This window comes from Herpailurus yagouaroundi, unplaced genomic scaffold (genome assembly GCF_014898765.1).
Source record: "Herpailurus yagouaroundi ecotype Mexico unplaced genomic scaffold, PumYag 569, whole genome shotgun sequence".
NCBI lineage: Eukaryota > Metazoa > Chordata > Mammalia > Carnivora > Felidae > Herpailurus > Herpailurus yagouaroundi.
Genome location: NW_024412786.1, coordinates 2871232 through 2893381, shown reverse-complemented (window position 1 = coordinate 2893381; position 22150 = coordinate 2871232). Strand labels below are relative to the sequence as shown.

Below are 22150 nucleotides of genomic sequence, written 5' to 3'. Positions count from 1 at the left end.
GGCGCCCCTATCCTTAAGTTTTTTATTGAAGAATATTCATACAATAAAGTAAACGAATAATAAGTATACAGCTCAATATATTTCCACAAAGTGAGCAAACACTCCCGTATCCAGCACCCAGAAGAATAAAACGTGTCCAGCCCAGCTCCCCTAGTGGCCGCTCCTTGTCAGTCTCTACCCCCAGAAACAATATACTGACTTCTAATGGCATAAATTAATTTTCCTGTTTTTGTAAAGCGGAGGCGGCGTGTATGATTTTATGTTTTACTTCTTTACTTCTCTACTATGTCTTGAGAGCCATCCATGTTATTCATTCCATTATATGAATACCCACTGTTATTTATCCATTTTACTGTTGATGGACATTTGGCTTGTTTCCAGTTTGGGATGGTTATAAATAGTGCTGTTCTGAACATTCTTGTTCATGTTTTTGGCTGAACATATGTACATTTTTCTGTTGCTAAGCCAACATTTTTGCTTTTTTTTCTTTTTTTTTTTTTTTTTTTTTTTGAGAGAGAGAGAGTGCAAGCGGGAGAGGGATGGAGGGGGAGGAGAGAGAGAGAGAGAGAGAGAGAAAATCCCAAGCAGGCTCCATGCTGCCAGTGCAGGGATCAATCACACAACCCTGGGATTATGACCTGAGCCCAAATCAAGAGTAGGACGCTCAACCGAGTGAACTACCCAGGCTCCCCTTTGTTCTCTCTTTTTTAAAAAAAATTTTTTTAGTTTATTTTTTGAGAGAAAGAGAGAGAGCGGGGGCGGGGGGACAGAGAAAGGGAGAGAGAGAGTCCCAAGCAGGCTCCGCACTGTCAGCACAGAGCCCAGTGCGGGGCTCAAACCCACAAACTATGAGATCGTGACCTGAGCCAAATCAAGAGTAGGACGCTTAACCGACTGAGCCACCCAGGCGCCCCATGTTCTCTCTTTTTAAACAAAGTTTTACAATAGAAGTTTTCAAATATATTCAAAAGTAGATGGAATGGAATAATGAACCCCCTCGTGCCCATCACCCAGCTTCGATAACAATCACCTTGCTACCCCTGCCTCATATATCCCCACTCCCCATATTTTTATTTATTTGTTTTTTAATTTTGGAGTAACTTAAAGCAAATCCCAGATCTCAATGCGTACTCCTGGCGGTTGTATACGTTATAACACACATATCATATATATAATATATACACATGTATATTACATGTTTCTCTAGCAGATAAGGATTTTTTTCTTAACATAACCATCTGATGGTATCATGCCCAACAAAATTAATAGTTGCCTTGATAGTATCATCTAATACCCAGTCTGCATTCAAATTGCTCTGATAATCTTAAAAGTGTTTTTCTAATCCTGTTTGAATGAGGGCAGACAGGGTCTACATTGTGCTTTCCTGTGGATGTCTTTTTTTGTCAAAATTTTTTTTTCTTTGAAAGAGAGTGAGTGGGGGAGGGGCAGAGAGAGAGAGAGGGAATCCCAAGGAGGCTCTGTGCTGTCTGCTCAGAGCCCAACACGGGGCTTGAACACACGAACTGTGAGATTGTGACCTGAGCCAAAACCAAGAGTCAGATGCTCAACTAAGTCACCCAGGCGCCCCATCTGTGTCTTTTTCACCCACCACATTCACCTCTCACCTTTTCTTGTGCCTTTTATTTTTGGTGAAACAGGTTCACTTGCCTGTGAACTGTCCATGCGTGATTTGGCTGTGTCCTAGTGGTGATGTCTTTTTTTTTTTTTTAATGTTTATTTTTGTAGGAGAGAGAAAGCATGAGCAGGGGAGGAGCAAAGACAAAGGGAGGCACAGAATCCAAAGCAGGCTCCAAGCTGTCAGCACAGAGCCCGACGCGGGGCTCGAACTCACAAACCGTGAAATCACGCCCTGAGCGAAGTCGAGCACTTAACCTACTGAGCACCCCCACCTGGCGCCCCCTAGTGGTGATGTCTTAATGTGCTCTGCCGTTGCCCGTTTTTCGTGCAGACTGGAAGGTAAATTTAGAAGCTATTGTTTTGGAAAGAACACTTCACAGGTGATGCTTCTGCATGACATCAGGAGGCATGTTCTGCTTTTAAATGTGAAAATTGTGATTTTAGATGTGAAAATTGACCCGCGTGTTCAGGAATTGTTGGCAAGACGCATCTGTTATAAAGTCTCCTATCGACCTTCACGTGATGGTTTCAGCAGCTGTTGGTCGAGTTCATCATGATCCTGTTGATCAACCTTCGTTAACCAGGCATTGCAAAAGGGTGATTTTTTTTTTCTCATTAGATCATTAGTTCTGTATTCTCAGCTGGAATTTTTCTAAAAGAAAAAGCTTCTCATTAGCTATTTGGTTACCCTCAAATATAATAATCAAGTAGAGGAGAAACAAGAAAAGTCTTGTTTTTTCTTTTTTTAACATTAATTTCAGCATTATCTGGCGCTTGTACCAGCCAGAGCCCAGCAAGGAGATAGAAGGAGCCATTTCAACGGTGAGAATGTTGTTTAAAGAACCATTCAGCAAAGTCTTTAAGAAATAAGAAGACAGGGGCGCCTGGGTGGCTCAGTCGGTTCCGACTTCGGCTCAGGTCACGATCTCGCGGTCTGTGGGTTCGAGCCCCACGTCCTGCTCTGTGCCGACAGCTCAGAGCCTGGAGCCCGCCTCGGGTTCTGTGCCTCATTCTCTCTCTGCCCCTCCCCCACTTGTGCTCTGTCTCTGCCTCTCAAAAAATAAATGTAAAAAAAAGCGCACTTTTGAGAGTATTATTATGAACTCGTGATTTTTTTAAATGTATTTGAGTGTGTTTGAACCCAAGTAATTAATATTTTTGATGCTTAAATCGTCCTCTGACTGGTGGTGGTCCCTTACAAGTGGCTCCTGTGTCAATCTGACAACCCCCATCCTAGGTTCCTTGCTATCCAGCGTGACAAGATATTTCAGACTCAGCTTATGTATTTCCTGCCCCAGACCCAGAGTCCACCTTCTCTAAAGATACCTGCTTCCTTTTAGTGGTAAGTGGTTTTTGTTTTTGTTTTTGAGAGAGCATGAGCAGAGGAGGGGCGGAGAGACAGGAAGAATCTCAAGCAGGCTCCACACTGCCAGTGCAGAGCCCGACCCTGGGCTCGATTTCACGAACTATGAGATCATGACCTGAGGCGAAATCAAGAGCCGGATGTTCAACTGACTGAGACACCCCAGAGCCCCGTGATTTCTTAATTGTTAATTCATTTCTTAATGGCTCTTTTTATCCTTAGTTGATACCCAAGTAGAGGGTGTAAAGTCAAAATGTATTTTTTGTATCATTCAAAAGAATTTTTTGCTATGTTGCTATGCAATCAACTTGATATAAAATTCGGTTCACTTGTTTATTTAGGCTTTTAGGGATTGCTTTTATATTGACTTACATTTAAAAAATAACGTAAAAAACTTACCTGGTTTCCAAAGTCAAAATGAGAAAACAAGACACATCAGAGAAGTCCAGACGTCTTCCGAGTTTCCACTCAATTTTTTTTCTTCCATTGTTTATTTTAGAGAAAATAAGATTATTTGCATGTATTAACATCCTTCCACTTTGCTCAAAAGTTCAGAGGTCTGTCTAGCTTTAGCAGTCTCAATTCTTCAAGCTTTTGCTCTGACACCAAACCAGCTTCCAGGGGCTCCCACTGGTAAAACTTGGGAAATTTGAGGTGGGAGCTTTTGTCTCCATCTGGGAGCCAAGGAGGCGGGGCTCAGCGGGGGCACGCAATGCACCCAGGGTCCCCAGGGTCGTGTAGATGATGAGCTGGGCGAGACCTGGCCTAGTGACCAAGGAGGGAAAGGGAATTTGAATGTTCCTCCCGCTGTTGCACCCCCTCCTCTGGGAAACAGCCCCTTCTGGGCACTTGACATTGAAGCCTCAGAGGCTTGACAACCCAGAGCCCTGCTCAGTAGGCTCCTTAAGCCACCTGGCTCCTTCCTGAGGACAGCTGGGAAGGGTGGGGCAGGGAGCATAGCTCCAGGGGGCAGTCATGGGCTTGGCGCTGAGGGGCGCCAAGGATGGCACCTCGGGGGCAGACAGGTAAGAATTCAGCTCACCAGCCTGTGCTCCGAGGACCTACTGCTAACAGCCCAGACTGGCACCTCTTTCCGGTTGCATCGGGATGCCTGGGCCGGCCCTGCCTGAGCTGTTTCTGGCTCCGACAGTGACAGCCTCCTAAGGGACCGCTGCCTACGGAGTGAGGCCTGAGGTCGGCCAGGGCGGGAGCCGCACGAGGCACGGTGACCGTGCACACCGCCAGCCGGGTCTCATGAGCTTCTGGGAGAAATGTCCTGAGTTCCAAATGCTAGACCCAGCGTTGGCGCCCCGAGCCCGCGGGCGGCCTTCCCCAGGGACCGGAGGGGCAGCCGAGGTGGAAATTCAACCCGGGCGAGACCTCACACGAGGGAGACCACAAGCTCAAAGAAAGCGTGATGTGACCGCTTGCTGGGTTTGTCCGGCAAAACCGTCCCCAAGAGCAACCAGGGCAACTGCGTGTCGCCCGAGCTCACACTTCCTGTGAGACCGTTTGAAACCATCCTTCTCTTCTACTTCGTGTTTGTCAGCCTCAAAAAAAAAAAAAACCTATGAACCACCTGGAATGTGTTTGGGCATCGGCGGCAGCAGGACACCAGCTCTCCAACGGGAGCCTCGATTCAGGGCTCTGGTGCGTCCCGTCGTGGCACGTCCAAGCCTCCTTCAGAGCTCACCTCCCTGGGGAACCACACGTGGGACACGTCCCCCAGCAGACGGGGGCGGCACAGGGGCTCGAGGAACGCGGCGTGGAGCCCGGCCCACTGGCCCACGCGGTCCCAGGCCCCCGAGGGCAGTGATTCATGTGCCATCAGAGGCTGGAGAGACCAGGGTGACCGAGGCTCTAAAAGCACCTCCACTTCTCACCCGACAGCCATCCCTGGCGAGGGTAAGGTGCGATCTTTGACAATCAGCCAGGACCTGAACCACCACGCCGGGGGTGGGGGCGGGGGTGGAGGACTGTCCTAGAGGATCTGGACAGTCTCTCCCTTGTCTCTTTATCTGTGTCACTGGATGGCTGGGTCATACCTAGCAGATGTCAGACTCTGAGGCATCTCTGAGGGGTCCTGCTCGCCTCTAAATGCCAGGTAGGTGGGTGGGGAGATGGATGGATGAACTCATTTAATCCTCACAAGACAGTCTATGAAGCAGAGGTGCTTTGACTGTACAAATGGCAGAACTAAGGCTCAGAGAGATTCGGGGACCGTCCTGAGGTCACACAGCAACCAGAGCCCACCTGAGGGCAGCGGATGCCCCGCCCAGCACTGCCTGCCCCTCCTCCCAGGTCTAACCCTGGAATCTGCACCATGACGAAGGAGGAAAAAATAAGGAGGGAACTTTATTTAATATTAAAGTCGGGGAGGGGATCGGAAGGGAGATCGGATTCACTTGGTGATGGTGTTCCTGCGGAGAGAAGAGAAGCATGAGGCTGGACACCGGCTCGGGCCTTCCCACCGGTCAGGTGGCCCCTGCCCCGGCCCCCGCCCCTGCCCCGGCCCTGCCCGCCGTGCTTCCCCACTCACGCGTTCATGCTCTTGCCGCTGCCACTGAGCACGATATACGGGGTTTTCTGGGCCTTTTGCTTCTCCTGGAGCAAAGCCACTGTGCCCAGGGGCGTGTCGCTGGAGCTCATCTTCTTCAGGAGCTGCAGGACAGGGGCCAGTCAGCACAGGGCAGGAGTAGGCCCCAGAACACCCATCACCCCAGCACCGGCAGGTGCCAAAGCCACCCCACGTCTCCACGGGCCACCCACCGCCTCCTCGTCCAGCTTCTTCATCCGCCGCTCAGTCTTCATCTTGCCTGAGCCTTTCCCGTGGAAGCGGTGGGACAGCTGCCGGAAAGCCTGGGGACACGGGGCAGGAACCGTGTGAGAGCCGCCTGTGCCCCAGAGGGCAGGGGAGGGGTGGTTGGGACGGGGCTGGGAGGAAGGCAGCGACCTGGCGCCCCCCAGGGGCTCCGCAGAGTCACAGAGACGGACTTGGGGGCCGGAGGTGCCGCGACAGGGACACTGAGGATCCTCAGTGAGACCTGCGTGCGGAGGCTGAGCCGGCCAGGGGCTGGGGCTGGGTGGGCCGTCCAGGTTGACGGTGCACCCCGAGGCTGGGCCGGGAGCACGTGGGGAAGAGCGCCAGTGGGGCGGGGGCCTGGACAGCAGCCCCCAGAAAGGCGGCCCCCAGGGTAGGTCAAGCCACGAGGGGGCAGGCCGGCAACGGGCCCATGATGGAGCCTGCTGTGCCCCCCAGAGATGGAAACTGAGGCACAGGGGCTCTGACACTTCACCAACACTCCGGCCAAGACCCCATGGTGCAGCTCTCCCTCCTCCGGGAAGGGCAGGAGCCCCACCTCTCCGTGACTCAGTCGCCCACAGCCCTGCTCACCTCCTTGGGCGTGAGTTTCCGGCCCGTCTCGTCCACATACTCAATCTTAACGTCGGGTTTGTAGCCGTCCTTCTCCTTGAAGTCCTGGGTAAAGCCTCGGTACTCCTCCCGCCGGCTGTACTTGTCGTCGATGGCCCTGGGTGCGAGACAGGGGGGGCCTCAGGGCCAGCACCGCCCACCCCGCCTGAGTTCCCCACAGCCTCCGGCCGGTGACACCCCCGTGACCCGCTGCCCAACCGCCCCACTCACATCTTGTCTTCGATGCAGTACACGGCCGACGGCAGGGACTTGTTGGGCGCCTTCACCCGGGCCACCTTCTGCACCGTGGTCTCCAGCAGCCCTGGGGAGAGGCGGTGGTCAGACTCCAGGAGGCCCGCCGGGTCCTCAAGCCAGGGTCTCTCAAGGCCACGGCCTGACCACTTCCACTGCCCCGGTTCTCCCCAGAGATGCCAAGACTTCAGGGGCGAGTGGTGGCTTTTGGGGGGGGGGGGGATGGGCAAAGCCGTCAAAAATGGGGTGACATGGTGCAGAAAGGCCAGATGCTGCTATGACCGCCCCAGACCTGGGGGCAGGGGGCAGCTCGCAGGGCCCGGGGAGTGGCTCACCCTGCCGCCCCCGCAGGGCTCACAGCCCTCACCTTTGTTCTGACACAGCAGCAGGGCAGCTGCCAGCCCTCTATTCACGATGGGCTCCTCGTCCAGGATGGTGGTGGAGGAGGCAGAGAACTGGGGGGCGGCACACGGGACGAAGGTGGTGAGCGGGCCGCGCGGACTCTTCTCACCCCTCACCCCCCACCCTCCCCCCACCGCACACAACCGTGGTCCTTCCGGTGACCGGCCCCACGCCAGACGCCTCGCTGAATCCTCACCACGACCCTGTGAGCATCACAGGCCCCATCGCAGAGGGGGACGGCGGGGCTCTGAGACAACGGGCCACTGCTCCAGGTCCCCCGGGGCCCCCAACCCCGCTGCGCCGTGGGCCCCTGCTCCTCCCCCCCCCCCCCCCCCCCCCCTCGCTCCGCGCCCCTCACATCCTGCTGCTGCTTCTCCTCGTCCAGGTTGACGGTGCTCCAGCCGATGTTCTCCTCCCCATCGGACTCAGAGCCGCCGTTGGCCGAGCGTTCCTCGTCTCGTTCAAAGTCCTGGGGGTCAGGAGGCTGGGGTTGGCCCAGGGAGCCCCAGCCCCTCCCCGCCCCCAGCCTCCTAACCCACCGGGGCCCTGAGGCTCGTTACTGGGGACCTGACCAGAGTGGGGGGGGGGGGTCCAAGCCGGAGCCGAGGGGAGCAGGGGGGAGAGGCAGGCCGCCCGAGGACCCACCATGAGCTCTTCCTGCTCCTCCCGGTTGCCCGCCAGCCCGTAGGTGGGGATCTCCCCCAGCGTGCGGCAGAACTCCGACGTGGCGTTGAACACGATGGCCCCCTTCCGCTCGGGGTCCTCGTCTTCCTCCCAGCCCCGCTGGCGGGCTTCCAGCTTCTTCACAATCTCCACCACCTGGGGGAGGGAGCAGCTGTGGGCAAACCCAGAAGTTTCTGGGGAGGTGCCGTCGAGACCCAGAGGCCGCTCCTGCGTCCACAGCGGACCTGGCTGGTCTCTGCTTCCTCCCTGGCTCCCCGTCCGCTCCCCCACTCCGCACCTACACCCATCTCGCTAGGTCACTCCTCTGCCGCAAAGCCATCGATGGCTCCCTTCTGCCTTTTAAATTAACATCCAGAGTTCTCCAAAGCCCCACAGCCTCACGTCTTCCTCTGGGACCGGGGCACCCAGGGCCTCTCGGCCACTCCACCGCCACCCACCCTTCACCCCACAAACTCCAGTTTCAAACACCTCTTCCAGAACCCTTCCCTGAGCCCACAGGGTGGGGAGACGCCCGTGGAACTCCCACACACTTCTGGCACCCACCGCCCCCCCTCCCCCGCACCGCCTGCCTCGCTCCTCCCTCAGGCCACCCTCTGGCCCAGCATGGCCCCAAGGCCCCTCACAACTCCGCTCCCCGACGCCACCCTCCGGTCCCCTCCACGCCGCACTCCCGTAAGCACCCAGGACCGTCTAGGATCTCCCCTCCTTCCACCCCACACTTTCGTGCTTTGCCCCGACAGAGAGCTCCTCAGAGAAGTTTCCAGTCACCACATCCACTTCCACACCCCTCCCTTCCATCCTGTTTTACTACGTTTATTTTTTTTTTTTTTAATTTTTTTTTTCAACGTTTATTTATTTTTGGGACAGAGAGAGACAGCATGAACGGGGGAGGGGCAGAGTGAGAGGGAGACACAGAATCGGAAACAGGCTCCAGGCTCCGAGCCATCAGCCCAGAGCCGGATGCGGGGCTCGAACTCACGGACCGCGAGATCGTGACCTGGCTGAAGTCGGCCGCTTAACCGACTGCGCCACCCAGGCGCCCCTACGTTTATTTTTTTTTTAATTTTTTTTTTTAACGTTTATTTATTTTTGGGACAGAGAGAGACAGAGCATGAACGGGGGAGGGGCAGAGAGAGAGGGAGACACAGAATCGGAAACAGGCTCCAGGCTCCGAGCCATCAGCCCAGAGCCCGACGGGGGGCTCGAACTCACGGACCGCGAGATCGTGACCTGGCTGAAGTCGGCCGCTTAACCGACTGCGCCACCCAGGCGCCCCTATTTTTTTTAACGAATACCACCGTAAACATAAAAGGGTCCTGGCACGTGCATGTTTAAAAACAGTAACAACTAAACACACACCCAGGCACCCATGGCCCACTCTCAGATATATCATTAATAACCCTTTCAAGCCTGACTGTCTCCTCGCCCCTTTGGGGGCTCATGATTCACTGGCTTTACTCTCCTTTTTTAATAGTTTATTTACTTATTTTAAGAGAGAGGGAGAGAGAGGGAGAGAGCTACCAGGGCAGGGGCAGAGAGAGAGAAAGAGAGAAAAAGAGAGAGAATCCCAAGCAGGCTCTATTAGTGCAGAGCCCGATGGGGGGCTCCAACTCATAAACCACAAGATCATGACCTGAGCCGAAGTCGGACGCTTAGCCAACTAAGCCACCCAGGCGCCCCTCACTAGCTTTTCTTTACGGTTTTACCACACAAGGACCCATCCACAAACAGGGTATTATTTTGTTGTACTTTTTTTTTTTTTTTAAGTTTATTCTGAGAGAGAAAGAGCGCATAGTAGGGGGAGGGCATAGAGAGAGGGAGACAGAGAATCCCAAGCAGGATCCATGTGGCCAGCACAGAGCCTGACACAGGGCTTGATCTCATGGTGTGAGATCGTGATCCGAGCCAAAATCAAGAGTCAGACACTTAACTGAATAAGCCACCCAGGTGCCCCTGGTTGTGTGGGTTTTTTTTGTTTTTTGTTTTTTTGAGAGAGAGAGAGAGAGAGAGAGAGAGAGACGGAGGGCGCAAGTGAGCAAGGGGCAGAGAGAGAGACAGAAAGAGACGCGGGGCTCACCTGAAAGGGCCTGTGTTTTACCTAAGGGTGGGGCTCATGTTTTGCCCGAAGCAGGGCTTAAGCTCACCCGATATGGGACTCGAACTCACGAACCGTGAGATCGTGACCTGAGCCGAAGTCAGATGCCTAACGACTGAGCCACCTAGGTGCCCTGGTTGTGTATTTTTTTTTAATGCTTTATTTTTGAGAAAGCACAAGCGGGGGAGGGGCAGCAAGAGGGGGACAGAGGTTCCGAAGCAGGCTCTGTGCTGACAACAGCAAGCCCGAGTGGGGCTCGAACTCACGAACTACAAGATCATGGCCTGAGCCGATGTCGGACCCTCGACCTACTGAGCCACCCAGGTGCCCCCCGCTGCACGTTTTTAAAACATCATACAATCTGAACCGTGCTGTAGATTCCTCCGTGATTTGCTTTTTTTTTTTTTAAATACGTTTTAAGATTCATCCTGACATGAGCGGCTGTACTTTGTTAGCTTTTCACTACAGAATCGTGTTCCCTGATGTGACCGTACTTAGCCTAGGCACCTGGCGCTGCGGACGGCCCTTCTGTCTTTCCACACAGGACGCAGCGACCAGCGACGTGACGCCCGGGCCCCCGGAGCGCGCGGGCAAGTGCGTGTGAGGATTCTGGCTGCTCCAAACCCTGACACTTGACCCCGTCAGACTCGGACATTTCTGCCAGATGGTGCAGGCGGGACCCGATCGACGTCCTCGTGGCTCGCCTTTCCTTGACCACGAACGAAGCTGGGCCCCCCCGGGTATCCTACTGGCTATTTCCCCTTCCGCTTCGGTGAAGTGCCTGCTGGGCTCTTCTGCCTGTTTCCCCGTTTTGCCCGTTTTTGTTGTTCGGGTATTCTCGACACCAACCCTTCTGTGACGGTTACATGTACGTGGGCAGGGGTCTTCTTCTGGCCCATCTTGTACTCCTCGTGACACCTTTTCAAATAACTCCAGTTCTTAATTTCCAAGTAAATATTAAGGTTTTTTTTTTTTCTCCCCTCATGGTTTACGCTTTACATTTTTATCGTTTAAAAATCTTTCTCCTAAAATCATCCAATCACAAAAAAACAAAAAGCAAAAAAAAAAAAAAAAAAAAACCTGTGATGCCCCCGACAGGAGGTCCCTAGAGAAGGTCAAAATCACAGGGACAGGAAGTAGGGCGCGGCTGCCTGGAGCCGAGAGATGAGAGCGTTGAATGGGAACGGAGTTTCAGGGTTCCAAGACAGGAAGAGTTCTAGGGATAGATGAAGGCGACGGCTGGCTGCACAACCACGTGAAGGGATTTAACATCACTGAACTGAACGTTTAAAAATGGTTAAGGGGCGCCTGGGTGGCTCAGTCGAGCGTCCGACTCTCAATTTTGACTTGGGTCACCATCCCAGGGTCGTGGGATGAAGCCCCAGGTCGGGCTCGGCGCTGAGTGGAGCTTGCTCGGGATGCGCTCTCTCTCCCACTGCCCCTCTCCCACACGCACTCTCTCTCTAAAATGTATATATATTAATAAAGGCCCAAGTGGCAAATTTTATGTTCTATGTATTTTAATGCAATTAAAAAAAGGAAAAAAATTTTTCTCTGCTACAAAGTCACAAACATAATTTCCTTAACTTTGTTCTGAAATGTCCTATCCGTTAACGCAGCTGTTATGGACTGCGCTGCGTCCCCCCACAAATTCCTATGTTGAAACCCTGCCCCCAGTATGACTGTGTTTGGAGACAGGGCCTTTAAGGCGATGGTCATGGTCAGAGGTCATAAGGGTGAGGCCCTAATCCAGCAGGTTGGTATCCTTGTAGAGAGAGAACGACACCCCGAGGACGCAGGCACACAGGGAAAAGGCCACGAGAGGCCACGGTGAGAAGACGGCCACCGACAAGCCTCAGGAGCAGCCAAAACTCTCGAACACCCTCCCGAAATTTCAGACTCCAGGACTTTGAGAAATAAATTTCTGTTGCTTAAACTACCTTGTCTGTGGCATTTTGTCACGGCAGCTCTAGCTGCCTAAAACAACAGTGTACCTGTCTTCTTTAATGTCTTTTGAAAGCACACTAGGATCTTCCCCGTACAGATCTTTTTTGTTTCTAATGTTTATTTTTGAGGGAGACGGAGTGCAAGCGGGGGAGGGGCAGAGAGAGAGGGAGACACAGAATCCGAAGCAGGATCCAGGCTCTGAGCTGTCAGCACAGAGCCCGACGCGGGGCTCGAACTCAGGGACCGCGAGATCGTGACCTGAGCCGAAGTCGGACACTTAACCGACTGAGCCCCCCAGGCGCCCCTCCCCTCCAAATCTTACACATCATTTACTCCTTTTTATTTTGTTGCTATCCTCCTTATCTGTTACCAGTTTAGAAAAGATAGAAAACATCTGTTTAGCAAGCTGTCTATTGTTTGCCCGTATTACTTCACCACCTGTAACGCCTTCATTAACAGTATCTTTTTTTAACATATCTTCTATCTCTTGCTGGGGTACAGAAACACGACCGGCTTTCCTCTGGTCATCTCATATCACCAACCTCACTACAGCCTGCCTGACCTGCCCGCATTTCCCACAGAGGCCACTTTGGGCAACAGCACGGATGACCTCCGTGCTGCCCAATCCAGAGGTCAGCGCTCATCCCGGATACCCTAATTCTCCATAGCATTTGTCACAGATGCCTCCTGTCAAGAACCTCTCGGCACGTGGCTTCCAGGACAACACCCCGTCCTCCCGGTCTTCCCCACGCGCTCTCCTCCTCGGGCTCCCCTCCTTTATCCACACGCACCGTCCTGGGGACTCTACCCACTCCTACGGCTTTTGACTCGCGTCTACATACTTACTGACTTCTGCATCTATGCCTCCAGCCTCAGCCTCTCTCTTGACATTCAAGTTCTTGCATCCAACTGCCCGTTCGCTGTCCAACACGTCTAATAAAAAGGCACCTCAAACACAGCCAAAACCGAACCCTTGGGTCGTCTCCCCCAAACCTGTCCTCCCCTAGCCCTTCCCATCTCAGGAACGGCCCTCCCTGCTCCTTAACTCAGTCAATGGCCAGCTGTTCAAGTCAAGGTTCCTAGGGGTCGTCCTTAACCTCTCACACCCACTCGCGATCTCGCATGTAATCGATCCATCAGCCAACACTGTCAATTCCACCCTCAAGATGCACTCCACACACAGCGGCTTCTCCTGGTCTCCACGGTCCCCAGCGGGCCACCATCCCACCTGGTCTTCCTCCGACAGAACCGCACCGGCTAAACCTACCGCGGGAGCAAGCCCCCGCCTGACGTGGCCTCTGCCCACCTCCTTCCTTGTCACTCTCCCCGTGGCTCACGCCACACAGGCCTCACCCAACTTCCTGAGCGAGCCCAGTCGCTCCTGCCTCAGCACCTCAGGTACCGGGTGCTCCCTCACCTCGGAACCATGCCCTAGGATGTCGCTGAGGCTCACTTCATCTCGTCTCAACCGTCACCTCCTCAGGGAGGCCCTCCCTGATCAGCCGACTGAAAACGGGAGTGCTCCTTTACTCCTGATCTCCCCACCGCCTCGCCTTTTCCTCTCTCTCCTCTCCTCACGGCGGTTCTCACCGCCAGATGTTGTTCTGCCCTCTCTCATCTCCTCTCACTAGAACAAAAGTTTCACGAGGACAGACACTCCTGTGCTTTCAGCTGCCGTGTTCCCTGCTGGACGCTGGGCGCTTGGCAAGTTACTCGCCACGGAATGACACTAACATCCCGCGGCACCGTGAACTCTGTGAAGGCACAGAGAGCAGCTCCGCCTCATTCCCGACGTCCCGCGGGGCGCAGGCCCTGGCATGTGGGGGGCACCTGCTGCTCCCGGACTCCCATCACCTCCCGACCCCCTCACTTTCACTGTGGATTCCAGCACCCAGCTTCCTGCCTTCCCTCTGCTCCTCCTCTCGTCTGCACTCGGGGACCTCTGCCTCCAAAGGACCCATCCAACCACTACCCCAGAGGTCTGCTGAACTCCTGACGGCTAACAACCGTTTCCCCAGCCTCTCCCCGCCTACCCTCCCCCGCCAGGGCTCACCCTCCCAGCCCTGGCTTATCGTCACCGACATCCACAGCCCCGCCCCGTCTCCTCTCCATCTGCTGCCCCCCATCTTCCCGGCTCACTTACCCTGTAAACCTCAATCCAGTAACTCCCCCACCTCACCAGGACTCCAGTCCCGTCCTCCCACCCGTCGCCCCTCCTGGTGCGTCCGTACCACCCAGCGTGCATTCTGTGCGTCAGCGGGGTCCCTCCTCTGCAACACTTTACCTTGTCTCTCCCCTCGACAAACCCAACCCGGATTCATCCCAGACATCACCTACTTGGCTGACAACACGGAGCACCTGGACGGGCCGCAGAAACCCTTAAACGCGCAGACCCACTTCCGACTCGCAACCCCTTGTTGCAAACGCGGAGTCTCCACTCATCTGCCCAGCAGACCTGCTTTTCGCCCTGTACCCGACTCCGGGCTCCAACACAGCGCCCCACCTCCCCAAGACCCCGCGTCCACCCCCACCCTCCACCTCCTCGCTGGAAAACAGACCACCAGACGGGGCTCCCTTAACTTCTTCCCCCCACCAGCCACCTGCACCTGCTGTGCCCGCTCCTGCCCTCCCCGAGACAAACCACGACGTGACCTGGCTCCACTCAAAGGCCACCCCGACCAGCACTCCAGGTCCCACCCCTGCCTTGCTCCTTAAGGGTTTGCTCCTGAAAACAGCTCCTCCCTTCTCTTCACTTCTCTCACTCCCTTGGATCGGCAGCGAGCACACTCGTGAATCGCCGTCACTTAAGAAAACCTTCTGAGAATTTAAAACTGGATTAGACGTTGGTTCAAACCCAAAAGGCGTTGGGGGCATAACTGGGAAGTTTTGTCATGGACTGCTATCAGAGGATTTATGGGATTTTTCCTCCAGAGAAGGTGGGGTCCCCTGAGCCTGGGGGTTCAGCAAGTACCGTATGGGATTTTTAAGGGAACACAGCTACGTAGGGCAATGTCCTTATTTTTAGAGACACCTGCTGAAGTGCCTCGGGGGAAAGAGTCACAGAGTCCGCAACTTACTTTCAGGGATTCAGAAAAAATGGAAAAGAGAAAGCGAGGCAAGAGCACTGTGACAAAATGTTTAAAAATACTGAATTAAGAGGACGTATAAGAAAGCTCATCATGGGGGCGCCTAGGGGGCCCAGTCTTGGTTAAGCATCCAACTTCAGCTCAGGTCACAATCCCGTGGTTCGCAAGTTTGAGCCCCACGTCGGGCTCTGTGCTGACAGCACAGAGCCTGGAGCCTGCTTCAAGTTCTGTCGCCCTCTCTCTCTGCCCCTCCCCCGTTCTCTCTCTCTCAAAGATAAATAAACATTAAAAGTAATTTAAAATTAAGTTCATTATGATACTCTTTCAACTGCCCTGCACCTAACTGGGGCGGGGTGCGGCCCACATGTTTACAAACACCCCCAGGTGACTCGGGCTCAGCCCAGGCTGAGAACCATCGGGCCACGTGACCTCTGCGCAGTCCTTCCAGCCACAAACTCTACGATTCTTAGATCTGATCTGTAAATATTAACACTATTAACCATTAAGTACAGAAAAAAAAAAACCAACCCTACTCTCCATCACGCCCCCTTCAGCTACTGCCCATTTCTCTGACCCTCTTTAGGGCAGCGGTGGACAAAGTACCGGCCACCACCTGCTGCCACAAATAAAGTTTTACTGGGTCGCAGCCATGCCCCGCTGCAACGGCCGAGCGCCTGAGCCCCTGCGCTCCAGTGTTCGTGCGGCCCACCTGCTCCCGCTCTAACTGTCCCAAGTTGCCGCCCTCGCTTCCGTGTCTCCTCAGTCTTGTTGACACACTGTGCCGCACCTGACCCGCCTGTCCCTCCTTGAAAGTCCTTCTTGGCTTCTGTGAGCCCCACTCCCACGGCTCTCCTCGACCTCAGGGGCTGCTGCTTCTCGGATCCCCCCGCAGGAGCTCCCACGGCTGTGCCCCACCGGCTGGGCACGCAGGGCTCCCCGTCCCGGCCTCTCTCTCTCTCACTCGCTCCAGAAGTGGGAGGGGTAGGATTAAAAGCACAGACTTTGGAGTCAGGCTGTTCAAACCCACGTACCAGTCACGTAACCCTGGGCAACTTGCCTAAGTGAGTCGACAGAGCACGCGAGCGGTGCCCAGACACGCTAGTGCCCGCTGAGGGTCAGCAACGACCGAGGCCATACGGACCACCGGCCCCTCTGCTCAGCTCACACCACCGGGTCCTCAAGAGTCCTAGGCCAATCCCTGCGAGGCTGGCTCCTCGTGTTAAGAAGTCTCAGCTCAGATGCCGCCCCCTGCGAGATCTCCCCCAAACAGGTGATGCAAGATGCCAGCCCCCTAGCCGTCGGCTCCGTCTTCCTGGGTTCGGTCTGCCCGGCTCGAGGCACCACCAGAGTGTGTTCGTGCACGTGTGCCGGCCTCCACCCCCAGCTAGAAACGCAGCTCCGTGAGCACAGGGCCCCTCGCGGTCCCGCTCACCTATGACTCCCCAGCCCTCGGGACGATGCCTTACTCACGGCAGGCACGCAACACCCAACCACAGAAGGGAGGGAGGCAGGGAAGGCTCCAACCCTACGCCACCTTAGAGCAAAAACACCGCTCAAACCTAGGGATCTGCTAACGACGTGATGTTAAACAAAAAAAGAGGATCCTGGCCGGAGTGCAGGTGCCGTGCTCACGGGGACAGGGCGCCACGGCACACCCGTCCCCGGAGACCCCAGCCCTGGAGAGGCCAACACCCACCCGCTCCCACCCAGCCCCGGGGCCCCCTACCTTCTCGCCGCTGTCCCGCAGCTGCTGCAGCTGCCGCAGGCGGCGCCCCTTTTCCAGCTGCTTCTGTAGCTCCAGCTCCGCCTCGTCCTCCTCCAGCGCCTCTGGGGACCCGGCCTGCGCGCCTCCAGCCTCCTCTGGCGGAAACACGGGAGGCCTCTGCTCGAATCATCCCCTTGCCCCGGGGTGCTCGTCCCTGCCCTTGACCGCTCCCCCCACCCCACCAGCCCCCGGCCGGCAGGGCGCCTCACCCTCATCGCTGATGTCCATGTTCTCCACGCGGGTGTCATCCGACTGCGAGGGCTGAGGCGCCGGCTCCTTCTCCTCCTCCTCCGGGGCCTCCTCGTCTGCCTCAGGCACTCGGCGCCGACCCCGGCCCCGCAATCTGGGGGGAGAGAGGCCTCTCGGGTGAGCACGGGCCCCTGGGCCAGGCCAGCCCCCACCCCGCACCCCTCTTTCCAAGCGCACCTGGAACCAAAGTCCCCGTCTTGAGTCTGGTCCCCAAGAGGCAATAAGTCATCGGCCCGCACGACCACCTCCTTCTCTTTCTTGCGGATCTTCTTCACCCTCCGTTTGGTCTTTTTAAAGGTCACCTGAGGGGAGGAGAGGCGACACCTGACACGGGGAAGGCGGGCGGCCACGAGCCCCCGAGAACGAACACTTCCTTAGTGCTCCTCCGTGCCAGCCTCTGCCCTACGTGCTTCCCGCGCACAGACAACACGTGAGGGAGGTGGGACTTCGTCCCACCTGTGAGATGACGAAAACTGAGAACAGAGAGTCTGCGTTCCTTGCCTCAGGTTGCCCAGCTGAGAGGGACAGCCAGGATTGCGAATCTTGTTTTTGTGGCTCGGCGGGGGGGGGTCCTGCTCTTAATCACGTGGCCAAGCAGTTCGCCGAGCCCGGCGTCTACCTCTGCGTTCACAATCCTCCCAAACACAAACTCCACACACAGCTGTAAACTTACACTCACCCACGCTGTCACTGACCCTCGCCACGGCCCTCCAGACGGGGGCTCCTGCCATTCCCATTCCAAACGGGGAGCCTCGGCCTCACGGTTAAATGACTCACCCAAAGCACGAGCTGGCTAGACAGCAGAACCTGAACACGAACTCAGGACCATCTGTCTCAACGGTCCCCGTTCTGTCGGCAGCCACTGGCTCCCCGCAACACCGCCCTGCTTACCCATGAGGGCCGAGACCCTCACGCTCGACCCCCCACAGCTCATCTGGCCGCACAGGACCCGGGAGGAGGGGGAGCAAGCCCCACCCCATCACAAGCCGTGGCCGGAGGGCTCGGGGCTCACCATCTCCTCGGGTGTGAGGTACTCGGAGGCGAGCCGGGGCCCGGCTGTGCTCAGGGACTGAGCCTGTAGCCGCAGCTTGGCCCGGATCTCCTCCAGCTCCCGTTCCCGCAAGCCGTCAGCCGTGCCGCCCTGCTCCAAGCGGAAGGAGTGCGGCCGCTCGCCCTCGAGCTCCTCGTCGTACTTGGACAGGATGGAGCGGGGTTTCTGCTGCAGGACAAGAGGGACAGGTCGGGATCCAGCCTGTTCCTGAAAAGCCCCAGAGCCCCCATCTCACAGCCCCGTGCTGCCCAGCCTGCCTGGGCCAAGCCGTCCACGCTCTCATCCTCCGCATACGGCAGGTAGTCGGGCTTCTTCTTCCGTAGCTCCACGTTTTTCTCTGCCCGCTCCTTATCTACTAGGTTCACGTTCACCAGGACATCCTCCTCCTCCTGCAGCACACCTGCGGACAGGGCAGGAGCAGCGGCCACTCGCGTCTGCCCTCAACTCAGCAGTGCCTACGTCCCCAACCAGAGCACCTGAGCTCAACCCACCTTTGTCCTTGAGGGTGAGGATCACAGTCTCCCCCTCTCGGAAGGAATCGATAGCGTGCTCCACGGTGAGGCCCTGGAGGTCCCGGGCACTGTACAGGTCCTACAAGGCAGAGGGAACGTCCAGACAAGCCAGGAGCCCGGACTGCCCGAGCCCCGGGACCCCAGCACTAAGGACAGTGGTGCGTCCACCCCTCCCTGCCCTCGGCCGCTGCAGCGGCCTTACCTGCCGCCTCTGCCCAAACTCCTCCTCCACCAGAGTGCTGACACCAAACTCTTGGTCCATCTCCTCCAGCAGTTTGGCCTATGGGATGGGAGGGGGTGACCTATGACCTCACGCCATTCGGCATCACTGGAAGACACGTGGGACTTTACCAGGTGGGAGTGCAGAAAAAGCGGGCCATTGCAGGGAATCCAGAGCAGACAGCATCGACCGCGGGCCTCCTACCTCTCTGAGCCCGGTCACCTCCCAAGAACAAGCCTCCTGCCTCACCAGCCGGTCGGGCTGCCAGAGGCCCTGAGTGACCGCCCCCAGCTTCCCCGGGCACTCACCCTCTTCTCCGCCAAGTCCTTCTCCTTCTGAAGCTGCCGGCTCCGCTCAATCCAGGCCGCGGTGTCGTCCAGCCACGGGTCATCCTCCCCCAGTGTCTTTATCTTCCTGAAGAGGAAAGAAAGTGGCCTTCTGGAGAACCCCTTTCCTGCTCCCCCCACCTGACTCAAGAGCTCCCTGGCAGCCTCCTCAGGTCCTTCCCTTGTCACCCCGGCAGGGACCCCCTCACCCCAGCTTCTGGTTCAGGAGGCGCTTTTCTTTGGCGGCTGCCAGCTTCTCCCGTAGCTCCTCTCGCTGTCTCAAGGCCATGGGATTGATGACATCGGCTGCCACGGGCTCCTCCTTGGTGCCCGCCTCTGGAAGGGGGGCCCAGACGTGAGGCTATGCCTGCCCGTGGCTGGTGGGGAGAGGAGGGAGCCACTCACCCTGCCCCCTTCCAGCTCAGGGGGCCAGAAGGGGCCAGGAAAGGGGGGATCGAACCCTTCACCTAACTCCTCCCACTACATCCCCACACTTCTGTGTCACCCCACACAGCATGACGGGACCCTCCACGCCTTACAAGCCCCCCAAGTCATGCTTTAAAAAACGAACACACCTGACACGTGCACAGCTCGGGTCAGTTTGTAGCAGCTACGCATGTGTCTCAGCCTGGTCAATGCTACCTCACAGCACAAGGCTAGCACGTGGTGCTAGCCATTTGAACTTAAAGAATAAGCTGATTCCCAAACCCCCATGACCACTGTAGGGAGAAGTTGTCTATTGGCAACTATGTACACACGTACACACACACACACACACACACACACACACACACACACACGGACAACGCCACTAAATGGAGCTGAACCTGTGCCATAACCCCACCCTCCTCAGAGACCCTTCAGATGGTCCTTTTCTTCCACCAAAATGCCCTCCCTCACCCCCATCCTCAGCCCCACACTCACCCTTCTTGACAGCGTTGACCTCCAAGGGTTTCAGCCCCAACTTTGCCCGGAGTTTACTGAGGGCAAGAGATACAACTGTTAGGAGCCGTCAACGAAATAGGTGCACGAAAGACATTTCAGGACAGATGGGGTGAAAACAGGATGAGACTGAGAGATCACGAGGGTCCCCAAAACAGGACCTGACCCAGGCAGCCTAGGACATTGGGAAGGACATTGGCCTCCAAGATGGGGAACACAGGCACCAGGCCTGGCCTGCCCCTTAACCAGCGGGCCATCCTTCCTCTCAGGCCTTAGCGTCCTCTTCTGTAACTCAGATGGTCACACGGCACTTCTGATCTCAATGAGAATGCTTTAGTGTGGGAAAGGCCACCCCCAAGAAGCTGTCCCAGAAAATAAAAGCAGAAACATACGGGAGACGGAACTTACTTGGTCTCCTCGATGCTGAGTGACGAGGCATCTCCTGAGCTCGTTTTGGAGCCGGCGGCTAGAACAAGAAGAAGCCTGGCTCAGGTGCCGAACACAGGCCCAAAGATGAGGGCCTCTTCCAAACTCCTCCATTTCAGGAGACGACACAACCACCCACCTAGCTGCTCCAACCAAAACTCAAGGAGTCATCTTCATTTCCTTCCTCTTCCCACCCTCATCCACGTGCTAAGAGGTCTTAAATTCCTTCCGCAAAACACGATTTCGATCTGTTCAGGTCTCTCCATCCTGCTACTGCCTCGGTGCAGACCACTCTCAGCCCTCACGTGGCCTCCACTCTTGACTACTCTTGAACCAGTTCTCAATGCGGTGACACTAACAACATGATCAACTCACTCCTCGGCTCAAATCTACGGCTCCCGACCACCCTCAAGACAAAACTCAAATTTCTACAGGGTCCTTTGCGGTCAGACCCGTTTCTTATCCCTGCTATGAGCCCTGCACGATCTGCTCAATACCAGATTTCTTCCTGTCTCTACACACGCTGGGACTACTTCATTCATCCGTTCACTCAACACATTTACTGAGGGCCTGGGGCGTGCCAATTGCAAGGAAAACAAACTCTCTGCCCTCGCGGAGCGCAGTAGAGGGAGACAACCCTCAACCCCAAATAACCACAGAAGGCCCTTTAATGAGTGCCGACGAAGACAGCCTGGGGGTGCCCAGGCCCAGAGTACTCGGCCTGCACACACCCAGGCCCTCCCGCTCCGGGGCCCCGGGTACGCCCCGCCCCCACGGGCCACGCCCCTCACCGGCCTCGTAGCCGTCATCGCGCTTCTCCCGCTTCACGCGCCGCTCGGAGGGCTCTGCCTGGCTGCGCTCCCGCCCGTGCGCGCCGCTGCGGGCCTCGACCTCGGCCCCGCGCCGCCCGCTCCCGCGCTCGCCCCCACGCTCCCGGCTCCGCTTCCGTCGTTCGCCGCCGCTACTGCCGCCGCCGCCGCTCCGGTGCTTGTGTTTTTTGTGCTCCCGGTGCCGCGGCGGCTGCTCGGTGGCGCCTCCGGTGCTGGCCGCCGCCGTCGTCCCGGCCGCCTCCTTCTCCCCGCGATGCTTCTTCGACGACCCCATGGTGGCACGTCCGTCCCGAGCCCGGCCGCCGCCGAGGCCCGACGATGCAAAATGGGAACACTTCCGGGTCGCCCGGCAGCCGCCGTCGTGTTGCCGGAAACCAAGAGCGGCCGCTTCCGTCGTTCGCGCCGGAGCCTGCCCCAGAGGTTCATGGGAAGGCTGGGATCGGAGCCCCAGCGGCGCAAGAGCGGCCGCGTCGGTGGGGGTGGAGGTCTTTAAGCTGGTAGCCTGACTGCGCATGCGCTCCGGGGGTTGCGTCGACCGGATGTAGTGGTTACGGGTCTCTCCGCTGGAAGCGCTCTACGCCAGGCACCCGGGAGCTGGAAGCGCCCGCCCGGCACCGGACGTTCCGTGTGTCACGGACTTGCTGTGGACGGCGCCCGGCGCTCCTTGGGCGTCCTCCTAGTGGACTCCCCAGGGTCGTGGCTCCATCGGGTGTCGGACAGCGCAGCATGGTCTCCTGACAGCCGTTGCTCCACAGTCCAGCCTCCAAGTCCCTGCAACCAGTATGGTCAGCAGACGCCGCCTTCCCACGAGCCTTAGATTGGGCTTTTTAACCTGTACTCCGGAACCCCCTAAAACTGAGTGTAGAATTTCGGCACATCTGTGTATGTGAGCCTCTCCCCCCCCCCCCCCCCCCTTGGAGGGCGTCTCACTTGAAATTCAGTTAAAAGCC

The 22150-nt window shown here is 56.7% G+C and overlaps 1 protein-coding gene across 2 annotated transcripts; it reads right to left on the bottom strand.

Moving 5' to 3' along the window:
• Positions 1 to 5336: 5336 nt before the first annotated feature.
• Positions 5337 to 21581, bottom strand: SART1 (spliceosome associated factor 1, recruiter of U4/U6.U5 tri-snRNP). Of its 2 annotated transcripts, none has more exons than XM_040466068.1 (20): positions 21162 to 21581; positions 20353 to 20410; positions 19927 to 19982; positions 19212 to 19338; positions 18985 to 19090; positions 18659 to 18736; positions 18436 to 18535; positions 18202 to 18344; positions 17906 to 18112; positions 17071 to 17195; positions 16854 to 16987; positions 16606 to 16739; positions 7713 to 7886; positions 7426 to 7536; positions 7033 to 7120; positions 6645 to 6735; positions 6396 to 6531; positions 5771 to 5860; positions 5541 to 5662; positions 5337 to 5421 (listed from the first exon to the last, which is right to left on the bottom strand). In XM_040466068.1, the coding sequence occupies exons 1-20, from the start codon at positions 21472 to 21474 to the stop codon at positions 5403 to 5405; spliced, it is 2412 nt and encodes an 803-aa protein (XP_040322002.1). In that variant the 5' UTR covers positions 21475 to 21581; the 3' UTR covers positions 5337 to 5402. The 2 variants fall into 2 exon arrangements, with proteins under 2 accessions (XP_040322002.1, XP_040322004.1); XM_040466070.1 differs by having other exon boundaries at positions 17906 to 18109.
• Between the last annotated feature and the right edge of the window lie 569 nt (positions 21582 to 22150).

Excerpts from the sequence above, each read along its gene's own strand:
- SART1 (XM_040466068.1), bottom strand. The coding sequence starts at position 21,474 with ATGGGGTCGTCGAAGAAGCATCGCGGGGAGAAGGAGGCGGCCGGGACG. Across the intron at positions 19,983-20,352 it reads CTCAGCATCGAGGAGACCAA|TAAACTCCGGGCAAAGTTGG; the intron begins GTAAGTTCCGTC and ends TCTTGCCCTCAG. Across the intron at positions 19,091-19,211 it reads CTCCTGAACCAGAAGCTGGG|GAAGATAAAGACACTGGGGG; the intron begins GTGAGGGGGTCC and ends TTTCCTCTTCAG.